Source organism: Heliangelus exortis, chromosome 6 (assembly GCF_036169615.1).
Source record: "Heliangelus exortis chromosome 6, bHelExo1.hap1, whole genome shotgun sequence".
Classification (NCBI taxonomy): domain Eukaryota; kingdom Metazoa; phylum Chordata; class Aves; order Apodiformes; family Trochilidae; genus Heliangelus; species Heliangelus exortis.
The window spans coordinates 12,635,787-12,661,984 of record NC_092427.1 but is presented as its reverse complement, the minus strand read 5'-3'; the positions used below and the strand labels follow the sequence as shown (position 1 = coordinate 12,661,984).

At 40.9% G+C, this 26,198-nt stretch overlaps 2 protein-coding genes and 1 long non-coding RNA gene across 8 annotated transcripts in view; 2 read left to right on the top strand and 1 right to left on the bottom strand.

Annotated features, from left to right (window-relative positions):
• Positions 1–2,158, top strand: part of EPB41L5 (erythrocyte membrane protein band 4.1 like 5) — a 59,338-nt gene extending 57,180 nt beyond the window's left edge. For all 4 annotated transcript variants that reach the window (XM_071746733.1, XM_071746732.1, XM_071746735.1 and 1 more), the window contains one exon: positions 23–2,158. The gene's annotated coding sequence lies outside the window, so the exon portion shown is untranslated. The remainder of the gene's footprint in view (positions 1–22) is intronic.
• A 3,859-nt stretch (positions 2,159–6,017) lies between these two features.
• LOC139797480 (uncharacterized) overlaps positions 6,018–26,198 on the bottom strand; it is a 52,857-nt gene continuing 32,676 nt past the window's right edge. Inside the window, exons 1-8 of one of the 3 annotated variants that reach the window (XM_071746736.1) lie at positions 21,981–22,179; positions 12,955–13,216; positions 12,128–12,207; positions 11,250–11,328; positions 9,801–9,847; positions 8,171–8,291; positions 7,078–7,264; positions 6,018–6,750 (exon numbers count right to left, since the gene is read on the bottom strand). In XM_071746736.1, the coding sequence (XP_071602837.1) occupies positions 6,090–6,750; positions 7,078–7,264; positions 8,171–8,291; positions 9,801–9,847; positions 11,250–11,328; positions 12,128–12,207; positions 12,955–13,117 (1,338 nt within the window). In that variant the 5' untranslated portion in view covers positions 13,118–13,216; positions 21,981–22,179 and the 3' untranslated portion in view covers positions 6,018–6,089. Of the gene's footprint in view, positions 6,751–7,077; positions 7,265–8,170; positions 8,292–9,800; positions 9,848–11,249; positions 11,329–12,127; positions 12,291–12,954; positions 13,217–21,980; positions 22,180–26,198 lie in introns of those variants that run through there. The other 2 variants (XM_071746737.1, XM_071746738.1) reach the window with 2 other exon arrangements.
• LOC139797482 (uncharacterized) lies at positions 17,449–24,783 on the top strand. The gene is made up of 4 exons (XR_011726489.1): positions 17,449–18,381; positions 19,350–19,486; positions 22,465–23,937; positions 24,749–24,783. It is a non-coding gene; the product is annotated as an uncharacterized lncRNA (long non-coding RNA).

Below are 26,198 nucleotides of genomic sequence, written 5' to 3'. Positions count from 1 at the left end.
TGTCACTGCTTTTAAAATACAGGAATCATGTTGTACCATGACTGGGTAACAGGTAATGAACGTGGCATTACTCATCACCTGTATTTTACTGAACAGAAATAGGTATCGTAGTTCCTATAGTTAATAGTATAAAATATTAATTAGTACACGTGTGACACTGAGAAAAAAAGGTATTTTTTTTTTTACCATTGTTGTACTTGGGTTGACTGGCTGTAAGGTCCAGTCATTCTCTGAAAGCTTTTTTTTTTTTTGGCATTTATGTAAGTAGATTTAGCAATAAAAGTTTCATGTGAATCTGACATTAGCAGGTCTGCCAACCACTTAAAGCTCTAGATGTTGACAGGGATGAATTCATGCGTGTTCTGCTGGAGTCATTTGGAAAAAGCCAGCTCCCTGATTTGTGTTTTTTAAAAAAATAATTTAATTTTTTTTCCTAATAGAGTTGTTATCCCCTGTTGATTTACTGATGCCTGTCCCAGCCTGGCCTCACTGGCCCTGTGCCTGCTTGCTGTGTGGGCACCTGATGCTGATCAGAGATGGACGCTTTTTAACTCTGTAATTAAAAAATGGTAACTTATGCTGAAAGCCTAAGTGAATAGATCTAAAAGTAAAAGTGATTTTACTCCAGTCATACTCTGTGATTGGAATAAAAGATTTTATAGAAAACTCAACCTTTGCAATAACAAAAAACCCCCACCCCGTATCTCAGATTCTCGGGGAGGTGCTGGATCTTAGAGCTGTGTCCCAGCCTCACCCAGGGAGTGATGAGAGACCTGGTGTGAGCTGAGTACATGGCTGTGGTCTTAGAAGTTTTGGGAATGGGTATTAAAATCTGGGAGTTCAGGCCCTCTTACACTTGAATTAAGGGAAATCTCTTCCCTACCGCAGTGGTAATGGGGTTTAATATGAGATAAGTCATATGATAAAATTACTGCTTACCTGGTAATCAGTTAAAGAATTAGCTGGAATGTATTAAATTCCCTGTATTCTTTAAGACAGACAGCGGTGTAAAAGCTGCGTTTGGGACAATTTTTTTAACATGACTTTGGCAAGAAAATTTGGAGGACTAGAAGAGGAGCTCAAGTGGAACAGTCCAGTTACATTTGTGTCTCTTTCCACAAACTCTTCCCAGGCCTTGCCTGTTACCTTTTGTCTGCACCATGCTCATCCTCATTTCCTGAAGTGAAGGTGTAGTGCTGACATCAGCATGTCCTTCACAGACAGCACTGGAAATATTTTTTTACCTTTTGTACATACTCGGGTACAACCCGAGTCTTCTACAAATTCAGTGTTAGCAGCTCTGTCACAGCCAGCCAGCATTTCAAGCTCTATCTGGGCACAGAGAGTGTTTGTTAGTCTAGAAAAATGTAGTGAAATTTTTTAGCTGTTAGGCAGGGCAACATCACGGCTTTCAAATGCAGCTGGACAATCATTACCTTTATACCAAAAAAAAGAAAAAAAAAAATTTAAAAAATCCATGCTAATGGCCTTTCAGTGATGCGGGTGTGATCTGTGTGTGTTTGGTCCGAGTGTCAGTGCCGTGGGTGTAGGTACTGAGCCCTTCCCACCACGCTGCCGTGGAGGTAGAGTTGTTGCGATGCCACTGAGTGCTCATTGTCACAGCGCTGAGGAGGAGGAGGATCCGGGATGTGTCACTCAGCAGACAGTGGCTGAACCAGGGGGTGGGCACTGCCCCGCAGGGGTGACAGACCCGAGGCACCAGGGAGGGATCTGCATGGTTCTCCCACAAGTTTGCCTCCGTTTTACTGTTTGGCTTGAGCACTCTGCTTCATAAATACACACACACCACCTATAACTGGACAAACTTATTTTTAAAGTAAGTAAGGATGTTTTTTTAGGTAGCTGATTGTTTCTTTTTTTGTTAAAGCCACACTAACTGCTGTATTTTTACCTTTTATATGTAAAGCTTGGCAATAGCTCTCAATGTATAATTTATTTGTTGGGGTTTTTTTTATAAAACAAAGTGGCACCCTCTTGCTTCTGTTCCACTGTAGTGATGTCTGAACTGTTGTAGGCACTGCCATCTGTATTGAAACTGTACACGGGAACAAGAAACTGTGATTTGTAGTCCACTCAACCCAATCTTAAAATTGTTTATACTGTAGTTTTGTCTTAAATATACCACGTCAGTGCAAAAGTCTCACGGAGTCATCTCTGGGCACTGCTGGGTTATGCTGGGGTGGCAGTACAGGACTGGTGGGTCAGCTGGGGCTCCTACACCTGGGAGCCCAGAGCCCAAGGTGTGCAGCAGGCACCTGCTGGTGCTCACCAGTGGCAGGGCCAGGGGTTGCTGTGGCAGCACGGTGACTGCAAGGCTGCACTTTTTTGTCTGTGTGCTAAGCAGCTTGTTGGCTTGGCAGCTTCTAGTTTAAGAGAAGGGTATCCGGGCTGGAGGCATCTTTGTAAACTTATTTGGGAGGTCAAAACTGCAGGCTGTGTTCACATAGTTTGTTGTCAGTTAAAGCATAATTTAAGGTAACATCTAAACTTGCAGATAAATGCTGAATAATTAAATGTCTTCTTTCCCAAAGAGCTGAGGTTGTCCAGGAGCACTGTCAGGAATTCAGTGGTTTTGAAAATTAAAACTACTGAGATGTGTGCCCAGAAAGGGAGTTTTGAACTTTCAAGTTTAAGTCCACAGAATGTAGACAGAAGTGCATGCTGGTTAGCTGAGCAATCTTGGTTTTATTTCGAAAAAGGAATTGGTTTACGTTTTGAAGTACGGGGCTGCTGGTGATTGTTGAAACTGTTTGTTCCCAAACCCTGACTTTGCTGAAATGCCTAAGAAGGCAGCAAAGGGCAGCCACACTATTTGATCATCTTCATTTCTCAACAATTAATAAACTTGAGAGAGTATCAAGAGGAAGTGAAATAATCCCCTCCTAATGACTAAGCTCATAGAAAGTCATTTCCCTTGTGGCATATTTTGTTGTGCAGGTTAAACTGTGATCCCACTGATAAGCCACTGAGTTGTTATTTGCTTCATTTATCAATCAAAACAATGAAACATGTTTGGGTTAGATTTTTTTAATATGAATTTTTAAAAAACTCTTTGGGTGTCTACATTTAAAAAAGACAAATGCCTCTGCAATTCTTTAATTTTAATTATCAGAGATAATTAAAAGGGTGATAATTAAAGAGAGTTAGCAGAGATAGGCTGTTCCATTCACTCTCTTAGAGCTTCAGTGGCAGCTCTCTCAGTCCCTGCCCAGCCAAACGTGGTGTGTTTTGTTCCTAAATAGTTGCCATTAGCTGGAGTAATTCCATTCATTATTTCATGCAGGCCACCACAGAGCTTGCAGATGGCAGCAGCTTTCAGTCACTGCCTTGGGCCAAGGATGAATTCTCATTAACTGCTACAGCTATGGAGAAATATCCTAAGCACATCCACAAAGGCTCTTCTCTTCCTCAGTGAAAACGTGACTGTGTTGGATAAAAATGTGCCAGGAAAACAGGAGGAGACCACTTGGGGTTCTTAAAGCACCTCCTTCAACAGTAGTTTATAGCACTGGTTGAGTTTTGAAAGGGAAGAACACCCAGGAAGCAATACAGTCTGTGGGCAAGGCCTGTCTGCCTAGGTCATAGATACCATCAGCAGGCTTTTGGGACAGAACCTGAAGTGGAGGTCGTGCCCAGAAGGGACTGAGGTGCCAGGCAGAGGAGCACTCCTGTAGCTGTGGAATGCAGTGGGACGGAGTTTAACATCTCAAACCCTGTCCCTGGCTGCTTGAGCTCACCCTTGTTTTAAGGGAGAAGCAGCTCCAGCTTCGGTGTCTCCAGCGAGTGCTGTACCACAGACTCACACTTCCAGGATTGGTGCTCCCATCTCTCGTCATCGGAACCTAACTCTGCAGCTCAGCCTCCTGGGAGCAAGCCCTGAGCCCACCTCTCTCCAGCCACAGCCTCTCCTGGATCTCCTGGTCACCTCATGTCCTGTAGAGGGGCTGGGGGAGCACCCGGACTGGGCTGGTCTGAGAGGTTTGGGATTTCTTAGGTGAAGCATCCGGCGCTGTGCCGAAGGTGCCGGTGCAGCCACCTGACTTGGCACCGGGGCAGAGGAGAGGGGAGGAACCAGGGGAGCTGGGCACGTCCTGCAAGCTGCTTTTTCCTCCCCGTGCCAAGCCATTGCCTTTGGGCTGGCTCATGTCCTGCCTGTGTTGGCTCCAAGTAAATGTTAAACCCTTTGTGGGTCTGCCAAAGGGAAGAGAGTTTAGGGGGGGGAGGAAAGAAAGAAATGGCAGAGGCTGGATGGCATTTTCCTGGGGTTCTTGCACAACCCCAGGATACCTGTACCTGCCAGGAGGCCTTCGCGTGACAAGGAAATTGTTGCCCTTTCCAGCTAAATTTCCTTCCCTTTTCACTCCTAGACAAAAAGTCTGTGTGTTACAGCAGTGCCCTCCAGACAATGCCAAAACAGACATGTCAGCCAGGAAAGAAAAACATGCTGCTGATTTAAGATTGCCATGCTCTGTACATGCTCAGCCCAATTGCTGTATTGAAGTCTTTCCTGAACTAACCTCCTCTAAGTGGGAAATTCTCTGTTCTCAGAGGAGAAATTCAAAGCCTGGGCAGCCCTCAAGGCTGGCTAAAGTACTATGGGATGACTGGGCCTTGTGGGAACACATGCCTTCTTCAGAAAGGTAAGTTCTTTGTTCATTTTGAAAATTTTAAGTTCATGGGAGCTCAGAAAATGAGCACACACTGACATGAAATGCAAGAAGCAATCCTCTGTTTCCAAGCAAAATTACAGAAGGTCCAAATAACTCTTAAGTAGCTTCCCATCAATTCATCTGTTATTTTTCTGTTGAATTCATGTAAGAGCTACTTGTGAGCAGCTGACAAGTGTCTGCAAGTACTCGCACTTAAAACCCATTATTCCTATGAAACTCTTGAAAACTTCAAATATTCAGAAGTATTAAACCACACTGCACTAATCTCAAACATCAGCATCTCTTCTTACAAAAGGCTGAAGTTCTGTCAAGAACGCCAGTATCTTTGCCACTTCTGTAAAAATAAATGCTTGAAACACTGGGCAATATTTTCAAATAGCACTTTTTGACAAATCAAAACCATACATGAACTCAGGATTTAGAAGTATAGAGGGGAAATGTGCAACAAATACAACATATATTGACAAAACAGAGAGAGAGCTGGAAAAGCAGAAATCCCTTTGTGGCTAAAATTTGAGGTACCTGACCAACCAGCTCCTGTTTTGTGCTGCTCCTGTCAAGCCTTCCACTTTGTTTTCTCGTTACCTCCCCAATAAAAAGTCAAAAGCTTTTGATCCTGTGCTCAGCCATTACACCTGGCACTCACCAGGCAACTCTTTTGTCCGGCCAGGTGTAATGTACTTCTTCTGGTCTAATGCTGCACACTGTTTTTGGGAAGGGCTTGTGGTTTCACTTTCTCAGATTTAAAAGCAATCCTTGAATATCTTGTAGATTCCACTTGCTATTTTTTCTGTTGGGTTTATTCTTAGTTACAGGACAGCTCCTCCTGCAAATATCTTGTGCAAATAATGCTCTCTGAAGAAAAAAAATCTTAAACATTTTAGAAAGTGTTGCCATTACGAGTCATCACATCCCTCAAATGTGACTGTGAAGTGCACAAACTTGATTTATGGGTGCACATTCATTTTGATGGGTGCAGCTTTATGGGTGCACATTCATTTCTTATCCCAGTGCAAAATGAGCAAGCTTTGCACTTGCAATGGCAGCTATTGGAGCCAGGAGGGGTTACCTGTAGGTCAGATTTTCAAGGCAGCATCAGTCACCGCAATATGAGAGGGCATTAACTGGCCAGAAGAAAGAACAAGAGCAGCATTCCAACAAGCTCCTCAGAATCTGCAACTTACATGCAAGTTGTCACTTAAATATATGTCGGGTTTTGTTCACATTGTAAAAAAATATTTTCACAGCAAGTTATGAGAAGGTTTAATTTACTTTTTTTTTTTTTTCCTAGTGTGTTGATAGGAAACTGAAGACAGTTGCAAGCAGTTGGTTTACCACCTACCAGCACACTGGTGGAAATTTATTCTTTCGCTTTGCAGTCAAAGTGATCACAAGCCTTCAAACCCTTATCTGCCAGAACGAGATCTCAGAAAAGCTGGACAAAGGTTTACCCCCAATGAGCAGCAGCACGTTGCTGTCACAGCCAACTTGATCCACTGCAGCCGCGTGCTGACAGTCAGCTCCCTCCTCTTCTCCCAAAGTCGGAGCAGCAGCAGAAGCCTCTTTTTCTGAAGAGACAAAGAGACGGAGAGACTTCTCCTTTGCCAAAATGCCTGCGGTGGTGGTGTTTGGGTCTAGTTCTGCCTCTGGAGCAGTCTGAAACACACAAAAGCCCCCTGGCTCTAGGGGCAAGCTGAAGGTTTTCATCTCGATGGCGTCGCCCTCCCGGCGGCAGGCGGGCTGCTGGCGGAAGGAGCTGCAGAAGCGCGTGTGCCTGGGGAGGGTCACCTGCTGGGCACGGGCTCCCTGCTCACCCTCCCGGGGGCTGGGGACACCTGGGGCAGTCTGGAAGTCAACTCCAATGCCTAAGATGCAGTGATACATTTTAGGAGGAAAGTTTGCCTTCGTAGTACTGTTTAGCTTCTTCCACGCCTGCGTATGGAAATGGTACTTCCAGAGGTCACCGTTAGGACTGGAATTTGAAATCCCTCCACCGAAAATCAGCATGAAGTCTTTGAGGAGTGCTGAAGCATGACCCACCACTGGAGGAGGTCCGTGGCTAAATGTAAGAGAAACCAGCAGTTAAGGGGAGGCCAACAAGAAATGAACACTGATTTTAGCCTCTGTTTTTCTTTTGATTCAAAGGAATGGCTGCTGAACAGCTGGGCTGGGACATCAGAATTATGCTGTTGACAGCTGCATCAACACTTTGCCAACAGCTCCTCCAAGCAAAGCCAAGTGGAGCCCCAGGGACAGCAGCAGTACTGTGTCTTCATCTGAACAATTCCTACGAAGGGCAAAATCTCCCTCTCTGCCTGCATATGGTATCAAAAGGTAAGGCTAATTCTCTCATTCTGTGTTGACTGTATCAGATAGTATGGTTTACCTTGTTCTGATGTTGGACCAGCTGCTGCTTACGAAGTCCCACTTCCATAAGTCCTTCTGTTCACTCAGCCCCATCAGTCCCCCAAAGAGGTACATGCCTGTGTGATAAACCACTGCTGAATGGCCATGCCGAGGCCCTGGGCCAGGACTGTGAGCAGGCGTGGAAACACACAACCATTTGCTTGTATCTGGAAGCAAAATATTAATTTATAGACTCACCACACTTACCCGACTATTTGAGAAAAGATTTATCTAAAGAACAGAGAAATAACTATTCTGTCAGAGAATAAGGGTTTCTACTCTAAGTTTGTTGTAATACAGGATAACAGCCTGAATTCTGACACTCAAAAAGTGCTTTTAAAAAAATCAGTTTTGAAATAAACTTTTAATGAAAATGTCAGATGCTGTGTGACAGATGCCATGGAAATTTTATTTACAGAGCAGTTTTTCCTACAGCTTTGTCAATTCATTAACTCTGACACGGAAAGATAATTTCCTGGCTACAGCAGGGAAAAATCAGTCAGCAAAACCATTCTTTCATTAATGTCTGCTCCTACTCTCCTTGAGAGGGAATGAAGGATGAGATAAACCCATCATTTCAAAATAGTGGCTGAATGGCCACCATATAACAAAAGTTATCAATTTAGGAAGTCTCTGGGAATCATGTGGTTTGCAACCACCAGATCAGTGATGAATATACTAATGAAACCATATCCTGTCAGGTTTGACTCCCCATGGTCAGTTCTAGATTTGAGTTTCAGAGGATGGTATTAATAGGCTGAAGGTGGGGTCTCTGCTGTCACTGAACAGTTCTTAGTAATCCCTGAAAAACTTAGTGAATAGTGAAAAAAAAATTCTCCTTGATTTTCAGCTCTTACACTAGCAAATAGTGCAAAACTTCTTCCAGTATAGAAGTCTAATTTCTTTCAGCTGTTAATTTAATTGGCAGAAATCACAATTAATTTTGCCAAACAGAAGCCAAAACTTGCAACTTTTCTCCTGGTAAGAATTTCCTTAACAGAGCGAATCTTGTTTCCCTACAGCAGTGATGGGTTTTACACTGGATAAAAACCTTATCATGCTTTTTAACTTACCAAAATGGAAACTCCAGAACTCCTGTGAAATGCCCCTGATGCCGAAGTATCCCCCATAGATGTACATGCTGGAATGGTACACTACTGCACTGTGACCTTTCCTGTTAGTTGGTGCTGAACTCTGGAACAGTTTAATCATAGGACAAAACACTGTTGACAGATCAAATTGTATCAGTAGCAATGTCTGTCTTGGGAATATACCCAAATAATGAAAACCATCACTTAGATTGGTGTTAAACTTTGAAAATACAGAATAAACCCCCCACTGAAGATTTGTATGGATGCAAACAGAATCACAGAATCACCTTGGTTGGAAAAGACCTCCAATATCATTGAGTCCAACCATAAATACAAACCACTCTCAAATCTAAGCAGTCCTCCCTTTTTAATTCTACCACAATATCATGTGCCTTCAGCCTCCCCCTCTGCCACTCCCACAGTAGCACTGTTTTCACATCCACTGCTTGGCACGGTGTCAACACATGTTAATCAGGCAGATCTTGGGACTACAATGAGAGGATGCAGCCTTCTGCACCATGAAGCACAGCCTTTCTTTGCTGAGGAAACTTTAGTCCCAAGACTAACTCTCATCCATTTTGCTTGGTGTGGATTTGTCCCCCCACCATTCCTAGGCTATGACCTGACCTTCACCTGGAAACCAGGTGGTTTCCACCACATCCCCAGCAGCTTTTGGTGCTGCTGAAACCCAGGGCTAAAGCAAAAAAAAAAAAAACAAACAAAAAAACTAAGTGTTTGGTTATGTTTCATTATTTCATTCTTGTTTGGCTGTTTCTATTCAAACAGACATTTTTTTTTAAGGGGGATATATTCAGTTTAGGGTAACTACAAGAAACCATTTACTCCTTTATGTAAAGAGTTGATACACAATCCCATCATATTTGTTGTGCATAAACAAAATTTCATCAACCATATAACACTTTTCCCCCCAGGCCTGCCACAAACGACCCCACAGTTCCAAAATTTCTCTTGGTTCTTCCACCAATCACAGGTAACCACAGGAGTAACTCTGTCACACTTTAAGAATTTTTTTTGTGCAGTTTCATAACATAGCAACGATATGAGGATGAAAATTCAATAGCAAAAAACGAGTCATTCTTTGTATGTAATGATATAAAACCAGTTTCATAAGACCAAGACATAGATTCTTCCACTGAGGTTTCATTTAGAAGTGTCAGTATCTTGGTGAGTCCATGTCTTCAGATTATAGAAATAAAAATGTTGCAGCATTTCAAAATTTATTAGTGTGACTGACAATCTGTGTTCACAAACCTACTTTTAAAAGCACAGGCTTCATGTATGGTCAGAATATTCCATTTAAAATTAGTTTTCTTCATAAGGATTTCAGAAAAAAAAACCAGAAGTAGAAGTAGAGAAGACGACTTTTAACTCCTTATATAGAACTTAAAATGTAAGAGTAGTATTTTTTAAGCACTGTTGTAAAGAAGGAAAAAGCCTTAGTTATTGAAAGTACAAAGAAATAAAGTATAGCCACATGTCTCTGAAGAGATAAGATTGGAACTGTTTGGGGGAACATATTTCAAAGCAATCTGTTTAATCAACAAAGCAACAGGCATTTGATTCACACATTCACCACTTCCTGGCTCCTTACCTCAGTCTCTGCTGGTACGTTAGGGCACTCTGTCCATCTTGCAGAATCTAGGGGGTTGTGTTAATAAAACGCAGTTTATATCCCAGACCACAAGAGGACACTCCTCCAACAGTCATTTTCCAAATTATTTAGTTTAAATACTTTTCCTCTATCCTTATCTGATACTGAATCCTGGACATACCATACTGAATGTCCTCTTTCTGAAGGCAAAATTTCACAGGGCAGAAATAATCTGCGATTTTCAGCATTTCCTGAACTTGCAGAATCCCCAGATTTACCAGTGGATGCGTGGCTCCTTCTATTTGCTATGAAAACCTCATGGTTCTTGTGCTTTTTCACAGATCCCTTGAAAGTAGTCCCCTAGTAACAAAAATGATTGATCTGTGATCACCATGTAGGAGTGGACATATTGGCTACCCAGCATCAGAGGTAGAATGTGAGAGCTGTGCAAGCTTGTATTAGTAAAAGCTTTACTTGCCAGGAAAGATTTTAAATAATAAGCACTAAAAAAACTGACATGCAACAAATCTTGAATAACTCACTGCCAGTTTTCTCTGATAAGTAAAAAGATGCTTCCTCCAGCGAAATATATGCTAACAGAGGATCTCTTCAGACAAATGGAAAATGACAGAAGGATTTAAAAAAATAACAGCCCACAACCCATTGACTTAAGGTTACATTGTGAACGAGCAAAAGAGCTCAGGAAACTGAAATCTTGGTCTTGCCACAAGATTTACTAGCTCAAAAAGCAACCAGTCTCTCACTCCTCCATCTGCATCAAAATAAGCATCCATTACTCTACTAAGTATTTCCAAAGGCATAGTAAGTAGTCTATGACAATACTATTAAATTCAAATGTTGCACTGTTGTGTATTAGAATACACATTTAGGAGATCCCAAACATTTGTTCTTAGGAAAAAAACCAAAAACCTGTGTTATGAAATGTTGATGTTAATTTCCCACCTCCTAATTTAATTATACTTGGTTTTTGCTGTTCCATCGTTAGTGCTGGCAGCTTTTGTATTTCTTCAGTAAAAATATAGAATGAGATATACTTTATTGATCTACTTTTTTCCATAATAAAACAAAGAGCTTGGCTTAAAAAATTTATGTAACATAAGGAAAAAAATATACATAGATGTAATAATTATTGAGTTTTATGATCAAACTGTAAACTTGGGGGGGGAGAGAAATGGAAAATCTAAGACCTTATAATACATAAAATTTTCCCATAAAGTACTTTCTAAATAAAATAGGAGCTCACTTTCTGGTAGCTTAACAGCCTAGTTTTAAGGGGGAAATATGCAGACAGCTTTACACACATTTTTTCTTGTAAAGCCTAGGGAAGGTTATATTACAAGCAGCAGAAAGCAGTTTGGTTCTTACTATTTACTGGTACCTATGGACTTGGAATATCCCATGGAAGAGACTAGTTACTGTATATCATACCAATGTCATACATCCAGAGAGGAGTTTTTGCTTGTGTGAAAGCAGAATCCACCATCCCACCAAAAATATACAGGGTGCCCTGCAAAATACAAAAATACTTGTCACTTAAAAGTAAACATATAGCATTAAAATTATCTTAAAAGCAATTCTTAAATGAAAAAGCTGCCACCACAAAAATATAATTAACAATAATGCATATGATGATCTATTAACAATTCAAGAAGCAACCACAAAAAGCCAACTTTTAAACATGTCTTTATCTTCTCCCAGTAGGAAACCCAATGAACCCTGTGATGTTTGAACACGGATGGCATTCCAGAACCACTCACTTCCTCATCAGTCTGGGACAGCTTAAGGTATGCAAACCTGGAGCTCTCAGAGGCATTGCTCAGGTACTATTAGATTATGCATCTTTGTAGAAAGATTTCATTGCACTGCAGCTCCCAATATCCTAAATTCTGTTTTCCCCTCACAGGCAAAGCTGTAATTCTTATTTGCTTTCACTCCCCATCCATCCTCTTTGCAAGTACCTCACTGAATGTTTTTTTGACTGTAGCTTATCATGCAAATTAATTCAGAGCAACTGTTACAACTGTATAACTAAGTCAAAGAATGTGCTGCCAAGGTCTTTATTTTGTACTATTATGTACTCAGCACTGACAAAGGAAATCAGGGAGATGCACACTGCTGCAAAGCTGAACTGTCACTTTATTCAGAGTGATTCCAAAACACTGGTACTGCTACATCTGGAATTGCACTGACATAAAAATATTTCTGGGTACAGCATTTTAATATGTAATAACCTATGTAATTTTATTTAATTGTATAACAGGAAAAAAAATGTTAGGATATGGACAATGTAAATCTTGGTCTACTACCTTATAAGCCACCATTGAATGTTCTTCCAGTTCTTCTGGACCATCTCTTGAGCAATCCAGCATTTCCCATTCTTTTTTTGCTATAAACCAAAGCTGAAGTTAAGGCAGTGGTGCACTCAACGTAAACATTAGAGAAAAGGTGGAAAGAGCAGCTTTGTATTGGCTGCACAGGAAAATTAAGAGTTTAGTCATCGTTCCTCTCTTAGTTCAGAAGACTGAGGCACTTCCCCCAAGATTAAATAGATACAATTTTCTATTTAGCAAACTTAAATGTAAAATGAATTGATGTTGTTACTTCTTTTATTTTAATGCTTTACTGTTACATACACCATAACTATTCCATGAGTGTGAACCCTGGAACAATTCTGCATTTTATTCCAGTAATACTTAAACAGGGAACACTGTACATTAAGTCAAAAAATATGAACTGTCATATCTGATAGTGCACTATTAATACAAGCTTACAAGGTATTGTATTCATGTGTTCTGCTTTTGCACTTTTGCATGCATAAACTGTTCCCATGTTCAAGTGTCCATAAAGCTGTCTCTTTGATAGCCCTTGCTAGTACCTGGGAATTTTAAATGGCTCAACAGTTCTGCTTAAAAAAGAAAAAAAAAATTAAAAAAAGGGGGCTGAGCTGAAATTTAAACACTTGCAACAAAACCAAACACATGCCATTTGCCCAGTGAACAAAATGCAGTTTAGCCATCATTTTTATGGAGAGACTTTAAATGGGGATGATCTGTTAACTACTGAGAATCCCCAATTTCATGATGATGGATGTAGGATCTCTAATCCTGGCACACAAGTGAAGGGGCAAACTTACCTATGTGGTATCTCCAAAAATCCCTAAGGCTGGTGGTGTTCCTCCCTCCATAGAGATAAACAAATCCTCTGCAAATAACACAAGCATGTTTGTATCGATCACAAGGAGAGGGTTTTTTTGGGGGTGCAGAGTTCCAGTCACAGTGTGCAGTTTTTCCTTTCATGGTGACAACCAGGACTGTGACCAAATATCAGCTGCAAAGGACAGCCATGTCAGCAGAGGGTCCCAAAACATCAGGGACAGAGCTGAAACCTTGCTTAGTCTGTTAAAAAGAGAAAAAAAAAAAAAAAAAAAAAAGAGAGAGAAAAAAAAGTTTCAGTTTAAAAATGAAGGGGAAAAAAATGAAGAAAAGTGTCTGCCTCAGAATAAAAAATGATTGTTTCTTTTTATTCCCATCAAAAGCAACCTGACAGCTCTGGCCATCTGTGATAATACACTAACTCGTTTGAAAGCATTTGCATTCCTGACTCTCAGACTCTTGTATCAGCGAGACTGGGACAGGAACATTCCTGGAGCTGAAAGTTTTCCAAAGAATGTCAGTGAGAACAAACATGTGAAAGTTTGGTCTTCTTTCATTAAAAAGAGGAAAAAAAAAAAAAAAAGAAAAAAACTTAGAAAAAAAAAAACTTTAAAAAAATCGGAAAGAGTGAATGTTATAGGTAAAAGTTATACATCAGCAGTTGTCCTGAAATGATTTAGGCTTTCATCAGTAAATCAGGTAAAATTCGGATGAATCTTGAAAAAAAGGGCACAGTCCTTTTATTTGCCACAAGATGTCACTGTGTTCCGTGAATACAGAAGTACCAGGAACAACACGGCCCTAAAAATCTGTGTATCACAGCCACAGTAGATTATTTTAAAATCGGCATTGCCCAAGCTCTGGGCTTTGTGTTGGTAACGATTCTGAGGTGCCACATCACAAAATTTGGTGAAAAAGACAACCAATTTCAAGACTATTTCAGTGAAAGATTCCATCCATATTGAGGACATGGGATGGAAGATAGGTAACAATCTGTCAATCGCTGTTAACTCCTAAGTACTGAAAAGTATTGCCTGTTCTTCCACAGTAAGTGCTTTCCACATGTAATTTCCTTGTTTATTTATGTATTTAGCATTCCAGTGGATAAAATTGTGTAACTCTCTATATAATTATCATACAGAAAAAACATTCTCTTGATTTGAGACTATTTGCAAAATGAATGGAATGTGCCTGCTTGGCCCAATTATCTCTAATTAAAAAAAAAAAAAAAAAAAAAAAAAAAAAAAAAAAAAAGAGAGAGAGAGAAAAAAACCCCACTACAACAATAACAAAACAAAAACAAAATTAAAAAACCCCAAAACAAAACAGCAGCAGACACACCAAATTTGCCCTGGATGTACAGCAGTAAAACCATCTGTGCATCCACAGAGACCTTTATTCAGCTGCTGCCCACAGCCCTTCTGAGCAAACCGGGGACAAGGCTGGCAACTTCCCTTTCATCTCTTCAGAAATGGGAATCCAGTGACAAAGTAACAGCATCAGGGTCTCCATCCCATGTCTGCTGAGTGCACTTTCAAAGCAGCTTCCATGCAGAATCATAGAATCAAACATAAAATGGTTTGGGTTGGAAGGGACCTTAGGGATGATTTGTTTCCATCCCCCCTGCATGGGCAGGGACACCTCCCACTTGTCCAGGTTGCTCAGAGCCCCAATCCAACCTGGCCTGGAACACTTCCAGGGAGGGGGCAGCCACAACTTTCTTGAGCAACTTGTGCCAGCATCTCACCACCCTCACAGGAAAGAATTTTTTCTTGATGTCCAGCTGAAATCTCCCCTCTTCAAGTTTGAAACCATTTCCCCTCTACATTTTCTCTCTACACATGTAAACCATTTTCTCTCTACACATGTAAAAAGCCCCACCCCAGCTTTCTTGTAGGCAATGGCTCAAGAACTCAGAGGCTATCTTTGTTGAAGAGGTACCTTATAATAAGTTTCACTTTCCTGGATTAATTCATAAGAACACTTCATAAAAGCATCAGAAACCACTTTCAGGTAAAATCTGAAGTGTAATTTTTTTTTCCCCTGCAAATGGTAATTTAAACTTTAAGCTGGAACAGTTACTTAGAAATACAGCAGTGACCAGGTTAGGTTATACAAAGTCCTCTTCAGATCTACATGCAGGTATTTTTGCTCTATGCATCACCTCAGTATAACTTAAGACATATGAACTGTGCCTGGAAGTTCATGTGTAAAACCATATCTATGCCAGAGAAGGTCAACATAAGCACTTTTCACCCTGTGCTTATCTGATTACAGGATAAGGGGTGTGTACAGAAAAACAACAAAGTATCTAGATCACTACAAAAAGTTTCCATGTTATTAAAAGGAAAGACCTATGCTCCTTTGGAGTCAGTGATGAACAAGCAGAAGTATTATAAAATAGTTCAGTAAAACTGGTTTATATGTCCATAAAGATGCTGAACAATAATTGCCAGCTACATAACCCTTCATTTAATATTTTTTATATGTACTTCTACAGTAAGTGGCTTTTTCTCTCAGAATCCTATTTTCTGTTTCACTGCTGCAATGGGAGCAACGTTTTTGTTTCCCAGAGTTTTCAGTATTCTGCCTCTGTGCCAACATCCCTTGTTTGGAGGGGTTTAGGTACAAAGCAGCACAATTGCATGCCCTCTTCTTCAAACATTTTCTCCTGTGTTCAGGAGTTCAAATAGCCATTCAAATTACGTTCACTTTTTATACAAGCCATTATAGTAAGCCATTACTGTAGAAAACTAAAGTATATTATGTTTTGTCTGAAAGAATACAAAATTGACAGCAAGTACAAAGGTGTGCATTCCTCTCTTCCAGATGAATTAGCAGCTATGCAGTAGTGAGGTGTTGTAGGTGTGAGCTCGTTATACTTCATGGCATGCTACTCAAAAGGGCAAAGCAGTCAAAGTCATGAAACATGGACTCTCTCCCTAACTACAAAAGCTGCTGTGTGACCATAGCAAATTCATGTATTTACTTCCACAGCTACGTGGGGACAAAGACACCTCCTTAGTCAAACACTTAAAATATGCTGATGCAGTCAGTGCCTTGTGAGAATGCCAAGGTATTATCACTATGATATAATTTAATGTGAAAAAGGTGATCCGTCTCTGCTAATAAATACTTATCAAAGGTAAAATAGGCTCATCCACTTGAGTTTGGGTTTTTTTTCCCTCAGCTTTAAAACAGGTTATTCCTCTTCCAACATACTTCTGTTTGTTATTCTTCCTACAAACTTTGCCTCACACTATACAAACATTCAGAGAAGACAGCCCTGATTTCATACAGTAGATTAGCAACAAAATCCTGTCTGCTTGTTTATCTATCCCAGCTGAACTCTGTGTAAGGCTGGCAGCAGGATGGGATAACAAAAAGACTATCTGGGATTAACTGCATGGGCGTCTCCTCCCAGTCACACCTGAGCATTAACTGACCCTTGTGAACCACAGCCCTTTCCTCTCTCAGCATAACAGGTTCTTGGAGGCAGACCTGCAAGCACTTAAACAGATCATTTAACAAAGGGAATCGTGTCAGAGTTGGGAAAAAAAAAAAATCTTCAAAGTTAATCTTGAATCCTTCCTTTCATCACTGGTATTCTGCATCATAAACTTGACTCCTGGATTGCCTTTCTCTAGAACCAGACATGCCAAAGTTCATCTACTGTCTAGATTAACAGTCCCATTTCCACAGAAAAACTGCTGCTCCTCTGGGAACAATCTCACCTAGCAGTATGTGCTGTGTCATGCAACACTGACCTCAGCTTCAACTTCATGCAAGCAAGATGACCTATCCAATAGGAAGCTCTAACTTTGGCAGACTTTCAAAAAAAAAAAAAAAAAAACCAAAACAAACAAACTCAGAACATTTTTAACCAACTTTTTTTTTTTTTTTTTTTTTTTTTTTCAAAGCAGCTGTAGCACAGAAAAAAAATGGCTGCTGTTCTCCAAACTCTGCCTCTATTCCATCCCAAAAATAGCTCCTGTGCAATCAATCCCAATTGTTAAAGGGCTGGAGGAGCTGTGAGAGGAGGACCCTAAAGAGCTGCAGTTAGCGTGGTAACTATAGCACAGACTGCCTATCAATTAATGGCACCACACTACTGTTTCATAATACAAATAGTTCAGGAAATGTAGAAAGACAAGAATTACTTCAGGAAATGCAGTTTATATGTTCATTATATAATTATTTATATTTCTATTAGATTTGGCTTCTCAGACAATTTATTTAATAAGATTCATTACTTATATAGATCTCCATTAAAGTTTTTTTCTAAGTAGATCCCCCAATTCATCTCCATCTGTTTTCAATACTGAGAAAAGTTTCAGATTTAAGAGGATGGAGTGTTTGGAAATACAGTGAGATATGAAACCACTCATATTGGGGGAAAAAAGAGTAGGAAATTTTTTCATTGTTTGTTAATGACCCAATCTTCTGAGTTCAACCCTTGAAACAGCAAAAAACCATAGCATTTTCATTCTGCAACTTGATGTTTTACTGCTCTTCATAAATAATAGATCTTCCTGGTTCCACTTATCTTACAAATCTTTGGTCTTCTGATGGTTTTGTTGTAATGTGTGTATATTTATACTGCCTGTATAAATATGGTGACAAATTTGACCATAAACTTGCAGGGCAGTTACAAATTATTGGCTGTAAAACCAAAACCATTTTGTTTAGAATAGTTCAGAGGGCAGGGCTTTTTTCAGTAGGAGACATTTACTTGTAATGCTGTACTATGGGTGACAGATTTTTAGTGTCCTCATGTTTGCTGCTTTATTATTTCCTATTATTAATTCTGAATTGAATTAAGGGCCTTGTTTTGCTATGTCTTGTAAAGCACACAGCTACTACGTGGCTGAGCCTAGAGCTGAAGTAATCAAGACAAAAGGAAGAAGAGAGAAAATGGTGCTTGTTCTTACAGGGGGAAGCTGAGGGGCAGAAAGAGGATTTGTAAAATGACAAATCAAAGCAGCAGGCACAGCTCTATCCTCATCTCAGGATTCAGAAAAATGGTAGGTATTTTCAGGTAAAACAGTAACACCTCTGTTGTCTTTATGAAGCTTACAGCTGACACACTGAAAATTCACAGAGAATCTGAAAGGCACTAATTCTTATTTGCATTTTAGCAAGTTTAGGGTAGTATTCTTGAACATTGTCATTGCTCTATTTCAGTGCTTCAGAACGCTTTCTGTGGCCAACAGGTATTTCAAAGGAGGCAAATCTCCTGAAACAGTCACAAAGAATTACAGCTTCTAAACACTGTAATCTTCTCTATGTAACTACAGCTTCTGAGTGTGCAGACCATAGAGGGCACTGCCACCTTTACTGCAGAACTGATCAGAGCACCATGCATCTCCCCTCCTCAACAGCTGTCTGATGTTTCTAGAGCTCTGCAGGTAAGGTCCTTTAATTCAGATCACATTAATATTAAAGGTTAAATTTCAAATTTTCAGAATAAATTTATATGTTTGCATATAACTGCCAAAATAAATTTTGCAAATTGATATTATTAGTATATTATCTTTTGTTTTGGGTTTTTTTTCTAGGGGCTTTCATATTGAAAATTATATCCTTTATGTTCATGTAGCACTAGTTCACCTCTATTACAAAGGGAATTCTTAAGTAGTAATAATTATAGGAATTTATTACATAAAGATGTACAAATCTATCCAGTTGTATTTTCTATGTGCTAGATATATTTCTCATTTTTAAGTAAACACATACAACTTAGTTTGATGTAATACAGTAAATATTTAATCTTTTTCCCAAATATGGTATAGGGGCTGTTTGGTATCTGGTAAAAAGAAATTCAGTACTTAAAATATTTATGTATGTAAATCAGGAGTTATCTTTGAGACTGTATTAAATAGTGTAACAGTACATATAAAAAAATACATACATCTATACTACCTGGCTTTCATGGGTTATTTTTGCTAGCAAATTTAAATTTCAGTTGAGTTTCGTTCAGGGTTTTTTTTTTTTCATTTTGTTGCTGCTGGGTTTGGGTTTGGTTTGGGTTTTTTTTGTTTTTTTTTTACAAAGAACAAGGCATTTTTTATAAATAAAAATCAGAATATATATTTTGGAGTAGTGGATCTCCCCAGGTAATGTTAATTATGATTTCCAAGCACTGCCATTAATCATTTAACTGCTACCCAATTTTGAATGAAGCTTCTGGGAAAGAACCTCCCAAAATACCTATGTGTAGGCAGCACCAGTATGGCACACTATGGACATACAAATCCAGTGCCTCAGCCATGCTTGATCTAAAGTTGATGCTGATAATCAATGTGGTTTATTTATTTTTGGCCCTTAATAGAGTATTTATTTCAGAAATCTAATCTGCTTTTCAAATCTTATTTAGGGTCTTGCTGGTGACTCCATCTGTATGTGTCAAGAGTCCAATATCTGCTGTGGTTTCATGATGTAACTGGGATAGATGCCCTGACTAAAGCATCACTGCAGCAAGATGGACCTTTGGATGCTAGCTGAGACAAACAGGTAATTTTTCAAGTTATACAGAGGGAGAAAATACAGTTCCTGGTCCTCACAGTTTAAGAAATGAAACTTTCCCCCCCATATTTACAGGGCAGTCTAAGATGTATTTGGCCTTTTTACCCTTTTCTTGAAAGTAATTTGTACTGTCATCAAAAAAAAAAAAAAAAAAAAAAAAAAAAAGGCATAATTCTGGGATTTCACAAAAACCTACCAGTTGGACTCTTTCAAGATACAGTAGGTAGATGCCCTGGAGAATCAAGGTAGTAAATCTGTACTTAGGTGTGCTGAATGCATCATCTTGACAGCATATAACCTGCTGTTGAAGCAACTTCAAAATACTATATTTCTTAAGGGACACTCTCCTAGCACTAATTCACCAAATTTTATAGGTTAGGGGAAAGACTTTGGTTGACAAAAGAGTCTGTGGCTGCCCAGTCTGCCTACTCTCCTCAGGCATGAATTAAAGCATTATAATATATAACTGACAGCTAAGGCTGTATCAGCGAAAAACTAGTATCTTCCATTTTAAAAAAAATGCACAGAATTTCAGTTGTTTTTTCTTTATATTCCTTGACTGAGGGAAAGAAATATGTGATAAAACACTCTTCCAGACTTACAACTTAATGCCACACCTCATGGATGATAGACAATGTATTTTTCTTGTCTCCAAGATATTTGCCCTTAGAAACATGAAGTAATGGCATAGAGCAGACATACAAGGAAGTGTATGAGAACAGTAGAAGCTGTAGCTTGAAGAAACATGAGGGAGGAAAGAGAGGGCATTTGGCAATGGGAAGAATGAAATGTTCCAGCTGGCAAATATTAAAACATCCAGATATCATGTTAGAATCAGTATGAATTTAGATTACAGAGTATGGGAGAAGTCATGAGAGAGTTGTGTGAGAAAGAATCAGATGACACAACTGGAAAGACTGTCAGTAATGACTGGAGGAAATCCTAAGAACAAAAAGGATCTTTTATAGAGAAGATGAATTTAGGCAGTCAGGTGAAAAAATGGCTGTGTAAAAGCAGATGAAACAATTGCATAGAGGGGAATAGCTGGATTTTAGTCTGGCAAGGAAAACAAAGGTGCCAGGCAGGCAAACAATAATAATAACAACTGTGGTGGTTCACAGTAACCTTGATGCCAACAGTTACTGGGCTGCACCAGCAAATGGAAAAGATACAAACCCACATAATTTCAATATATAAAGGAGACAGAAAGCATATGAGTTACTTTACACATACACATTGTCGCTCCAAATTCAAATGGAATTACTCATGTGAATAAAACCAGCAATATGCATGAGCCTGCACAATGTAGCCTAGATACCAGAGCAAAAGAAGGACAAACTCTTTTGTTAGAAGGTTGAAAAAACGTTTTGCAAGCTGTTTTCATATTCAGACTCCAAATGACAGAGTCCATTTTTGACTGGAGCCTGGCTTCTGAAAAATCCTCACCCCCAGCTAAAGTGGTCCAGTATTCATCCCAAGCCAGATGCACTTTGGCTTGGGTTTTGGATGGTTGCATTTCTTTGTATTTCACTCGATAGAAGGCTTTTTTTTTTTTTTTTTTTTTTTTGCATTATGCCCTTTGTGGAAAAGGGAATGAGCAAAAGGAGGGTGGTCAATCTCCTGAAGTGGGAGTGAGGGCCGGCTCTACCACAGACCTCCTGAGGAGCATGGTGGAAGCTCCAGATCCCCTTTCCCTGGCCACCTGACGCTGCTTCCCTCCTTCCACACTCCCTCTTTCCCTTCGCACCTTTGGCCGAAAGCGACTTTGCAGGCAGCTGTGCAGCGTTAGTGCTGTGCAGCTCGGTGTCCTGACAGGATAAGCGCTCCCTGAGCTTGGTCAGTGCCCTCACGACTTCCCCTTCGCTTCACTTCTCTGGGGGACACTCGGGCCCTGACTCTAGGGTGGCTCTGGCTGCACCGGGTGCCACTGTGCCCCAGGCCTCACCGCTGCACCCCCCTCTCCTCTCCGAGCGCTGGTGCTCACCACCTCAGCAGGGTTTGATCTTTACAGGGCATGGGTGGGGAAAAGATGACAATTAAGTGCCTCAGAAGCCTCTATTAGGTCTGTTTGGTCAGGAGTCAACCCAGTCCGGCTGCACCTGCTGCCTCCCCTCGGGTTTGCCTTCACGGGGAGACACCGTACCCTGCACAACCCTCTCGCCCCGGGCACCAAAGCGAGGATGAACCCCCCACACCCCAGCCATGGAGGAGAAAGGAGGGATGCCCCTCGGGCAGCCGGCACCACGGCGGGAGCCAAAGCCGCCAGCCCTCGTCAGCCTGGGGCGGGAACCTCCGCCCGGAGGCCGCCGGGCACAGCCTGGGCGGGGGGAACCGGAGGGGCGGCAGGCCCGTTCCGTTCGGGCGCCAGGTACCTGACAGGCCTGCCGCCCCTCCGGGCCCGCCGGCAGCAGCCAAACCCGTTCCCTCGGGCAGAACCGAGAGCCTCTCCGCCCGCATCCACCCTCTCCCCGGGCTCTCTCACCTCCCGCGGGCGGCGGGGCCGATGGCGGGCCTGGGGCCGGTGGGCGGTGCGGCCCCTGCGCGGCGGCGGCTGAGGCGCGCAGGGGGTGTGGAGGCGGCTCGGAGCGCTGCCGCCCGCCCGCCCCGCCGCTGCTCGTCCCTCGGGAGGGGACAGGCTCCGAGAGGAGGCGGGAGGGTGGAGCGGCCCCGCCGTGACCGGAGCAGGAACAGGAGCAGGAGCAGACCCTGCCGCCCGCGGGGTCCCCGGGCAGGGCTGCGGGGAGCGGGCGGTGCCGGAGGCTGCGCTGAGCGGCGTTGAGGGCCTGCGGGCTGCGCACATCGCCGGGAGGAAGGATGCGAGGATGTGCCCTGGTTTCTTTGCCTGCTGTAGCCCTGTTATTCACGAGGAATGTATAAAATCTCATCTCTGGCCTGAACGCAGGTGGAAAGAAACTTTTCTGTTTGTTTTGTTTGTTTGTTTTTAATTTTATTTATTTATTTATTAGGTTAGAGAGCAGCTGGTTGTTTCTGTGCTCAGTTCCAGACCCCTCTAAGTCACCATTTAGCCCTAAGGTTCCTCTCCGTGCTCTCTTCAAGGCTACAGCCCCACTACTTGCTTGGACTTGTGTCCTTGGCTTTCTACTCATCTGCTTCAGCTTCCGAGGTCTCCGGTGCTTTTTTTCTCTGTTTCTCCCTTACAGCTACATCAGGCTTCATAAAACAGTCAGGAATGAAACTCCCCCACCCACACGTGCCTCTGTTTCCCATGTTGACATGTTTTCCTGCTCCGGGGTGGAGGCTACTTTTCCTTTAGTATTGCTCCTAAAAAAGAAAGAGTATGACTGTTTCTTCAAATTATTGTAAATGGAGGCCAACTGATACACCCAGTCCATAGCAATGCAAAGCATGTGGCCTGGACTGTATGAGTAACATTCATATCCTCAGTTGTAATATATTATGTATAATTTATCCCAGTATGGTAGCAGTATACAATTCTGAATTTTTTGTGCTAGGACTTAAGGTGTTCTTGTAGGCCAGTTCTGAACCACAGCACAGAACTTTCCCCAGACCCTTTTAATTGCCTTTTGCTAGGAATTAAGAAAAAGAAAAAACCAAAAACAACCAACAACAACAACAAAAAAAAGAAAACAACCAACAAACCAAACCCAAACCCCAAAACAAACCCACACATTTTTCATAAAAAGAACTCTGAGATCATTAGCTAACATTTGGAAGTCCCTCAAATTAACATGCGTTGAAGGACTGTGGCCAAACTCCCACTGGCTCCCATAAAAGCAGTAATCAGTCCTTCAAGCAAGATTCTCTACAAAATAACACCCAGAAGCCCCTGCAGAAGGGATTGCCAATCTCACCATCTGACTAGATTAAAAACAGCAGTAACAATGTGATAATTGACAGGAGAAACTTCCCTGACAAGGAATGAATCAGTGTTTATTTTTAGCCCTTAGCCCAAAAGCTTTTTTAAAACAAAAGATTAACTAATTATTTCCATCATTGTATTCTCCACAGTAGAAAAAAGAGGTGGCAGATCCTTAAGTATCTGCAGGGGCACTTCCTTTTGGCTCATCCTTTGAGGGCTGCACCCTGGATGGATGGGATTGTGCCAATTGTCCTTTCATTTCTTGTCCAATCAATCTGAGAATTATCACTGCTGCACTAAATTTAGATATGCCTCCCCCCCACAGCCAAAATTTTTATTTATTTCCTAACTAACAAGGTTCAAAAAAAGTTTCAGAAAATTTAAATCATAATTTTCTCTATACTCCACCTTTGCTCTAAAGCTTTGCTTGAAAAACAAGTCACTATTAATCCTGTCACTGCAACTGCCTGCTTCAGCCTTTTGCAATGGCAGAGCACTTGCATTCCAAGAAGATAAGGTAGCACTACCTGTGCAGAGAAGCCAGCAAAAAGATCTTACCTGGGAGAAGGCAGCTCACCTGAGAAAAGACTGGCAAAAGGTTTGTCCCATTTTACAGCACAAATGCAAGGAAACAGCATCAATCCTAATGACACTGAATAGTGTCTGTGTTTCCAGTAATAAGCTTTTTCTGCTTTGTTCTGAAGTGGGCGACTTGAAGGGTTTTTCTTAAATTTTCACTGAATTTTGGATTGCAGCATGTGTTTCATTAGCAGAAAAGAAATAAGAGAAAATTAAAGAAAATGTCTGAGGATTTATTGTTGTGGCTTATCTGCTATGGATCTAAGAAACATAAATGACCCTTTGTTTCATGGTACTGCATACCTATAATCTGAAGATTGCTACAAAGTACACAAAGAGGTGATTTACTTCCATGGTCTCAAAGCAATTGTACCATGCTAAATTAATAGCTCAAATTGTATTAATTTTAGTTCTGATTAATAACTCTCATTTTTAGCATTAGGTATTTCTTCTTCAAGGGAGAATGTCTGTGTCATACCTATTTTCTATACCCTTTAATATTTAAGTTAATTTTGGAAATGATTACTTGGACTAGGCCAGTTCAAGGTAAAAGAATTTATTTGTACCATTTTAGTTTATTCCTGATAATTCCTGAAGGAAGTAATATGGGAAGTAGAAGACCATATAAATAATGGAAAAATATAATTTTCTTTGTATGCAGCTCTCTGGTCTCTTACAGAGATTAGGGGGAGAAATTCCACTGTTGTATGTCTCATATGAGCAAACTGAATCTTCATTATCTCATCTCACATATAAGTGCAAAAGATGCAACAGAATAGAATTTTACCTAGAAATAGAAGTATCTTTTCTCCTGTTTCTACATTTCCTAGGGAGACCATTGCAGAAAGAACTGCCCATTGGGATGAGCTCTCTACCTGGAAAATATTACCTGCAACGGTGATCCCACAACCCTTGATAATTTAATTTCTCTTTAGAAGTAAGTTGAATGTAGAACATCATACAAAATGATTTAATCTGTGGGAAGTCAGGCCAATCAAATCCATGATTAATTCATAATCACTCGTATGCATCTCAATTGCAAAAAGATACAGTTAGCTACAAAGAAAAACATTACAGGTAGGAAAGAGAGGGAGACAGGGAACAAGGTAGATCAGTAAAATCTGCATGCAATACACAAGGTTTTAACCAGAATTTATTTTCTTTGCTACAGGACAAGTAGAAAAAGAAAAAAAAAACAAAACAAAGGGGGGGTTGGGAGGGGGAGGGGAGGTGTTAGTACAGAACTTGAGCTCTTAAATCTAAAATAGAGATGATGAAAAACCCCTGTGAGCTGTGTCCAACATTGCATCATGCCTGTATTCCCAAGCCACCTTATTTGGGTTTTACATGAGCTACTTTGCTGTATAGAGCCTCTCTGTGAGAGCCCAGATCTGCAGCAGTTCAAAAGGGATAGGCAGCTTGGCACTCACTCCTATCTCAACTTAATCAGAAGCTAAAAACTATGTGTTATCCTACATGAGTCCCCAGAACATCTCAATTAAAGAGGTAATCTTCAGCCCCCTTCCAATGGATGCCAGGGAGACCAAGTCTTCACAAATGCATCGGTGCCTTTTCCCTCTAAAAAGACATTTTTCTTATATACTAGAGCAGGTAAACTATTTACCCAGGAAGTGGAAGACCAAAATTCAGGGCCTGTTCTTCACAGCTCAGAGATATGAGTCGTCAGACTAATGTCTGGGTATGTAAATATTCATCCGGAACCAGTTTCAGGAGGTTACTACTCACCTCTCCTGGGTTGTCTCCGGCGAATCCAGATTTGGGAATCACCGCTGGATGGCACTCTTGGGCCACACAGTGAGTAGCTGTATGGCATTTTATTTGGCTGCAAATACAGACAGCTTTTAAAGAAAGAGAACCTAGATCACATCTTTATACCGTCATAAATTTGGAGTTGCTTCAAGGAAGGTATTCAGTGTAATTCAGAGGCGTGCCAGGGTAACTGGGAGAAGAACATGACCCATAATTTTGGCTATTAGTTCTATCACAGAATCACACATTTGTCACAGTTGGAAAAGACCTCTAATATCAGTATGTCCAACCATCAACCCAGAAAATAAATTAAAAAAAAAAAAAAAAAAAAAAATCACCATCCCACTAAAGTACCTGAAGTACCTCATCTACATGGTTCTTGAGTACCTCCAGGGATGGTGACACCACAACCTCACTAAAGTGTTGAACAGTTGATGAAACTTGAACACAAGGAGAAGATATAGAGGCTGTGACCACAAGAGCACCCATCTTCAATTCTTTAGTGTTGTT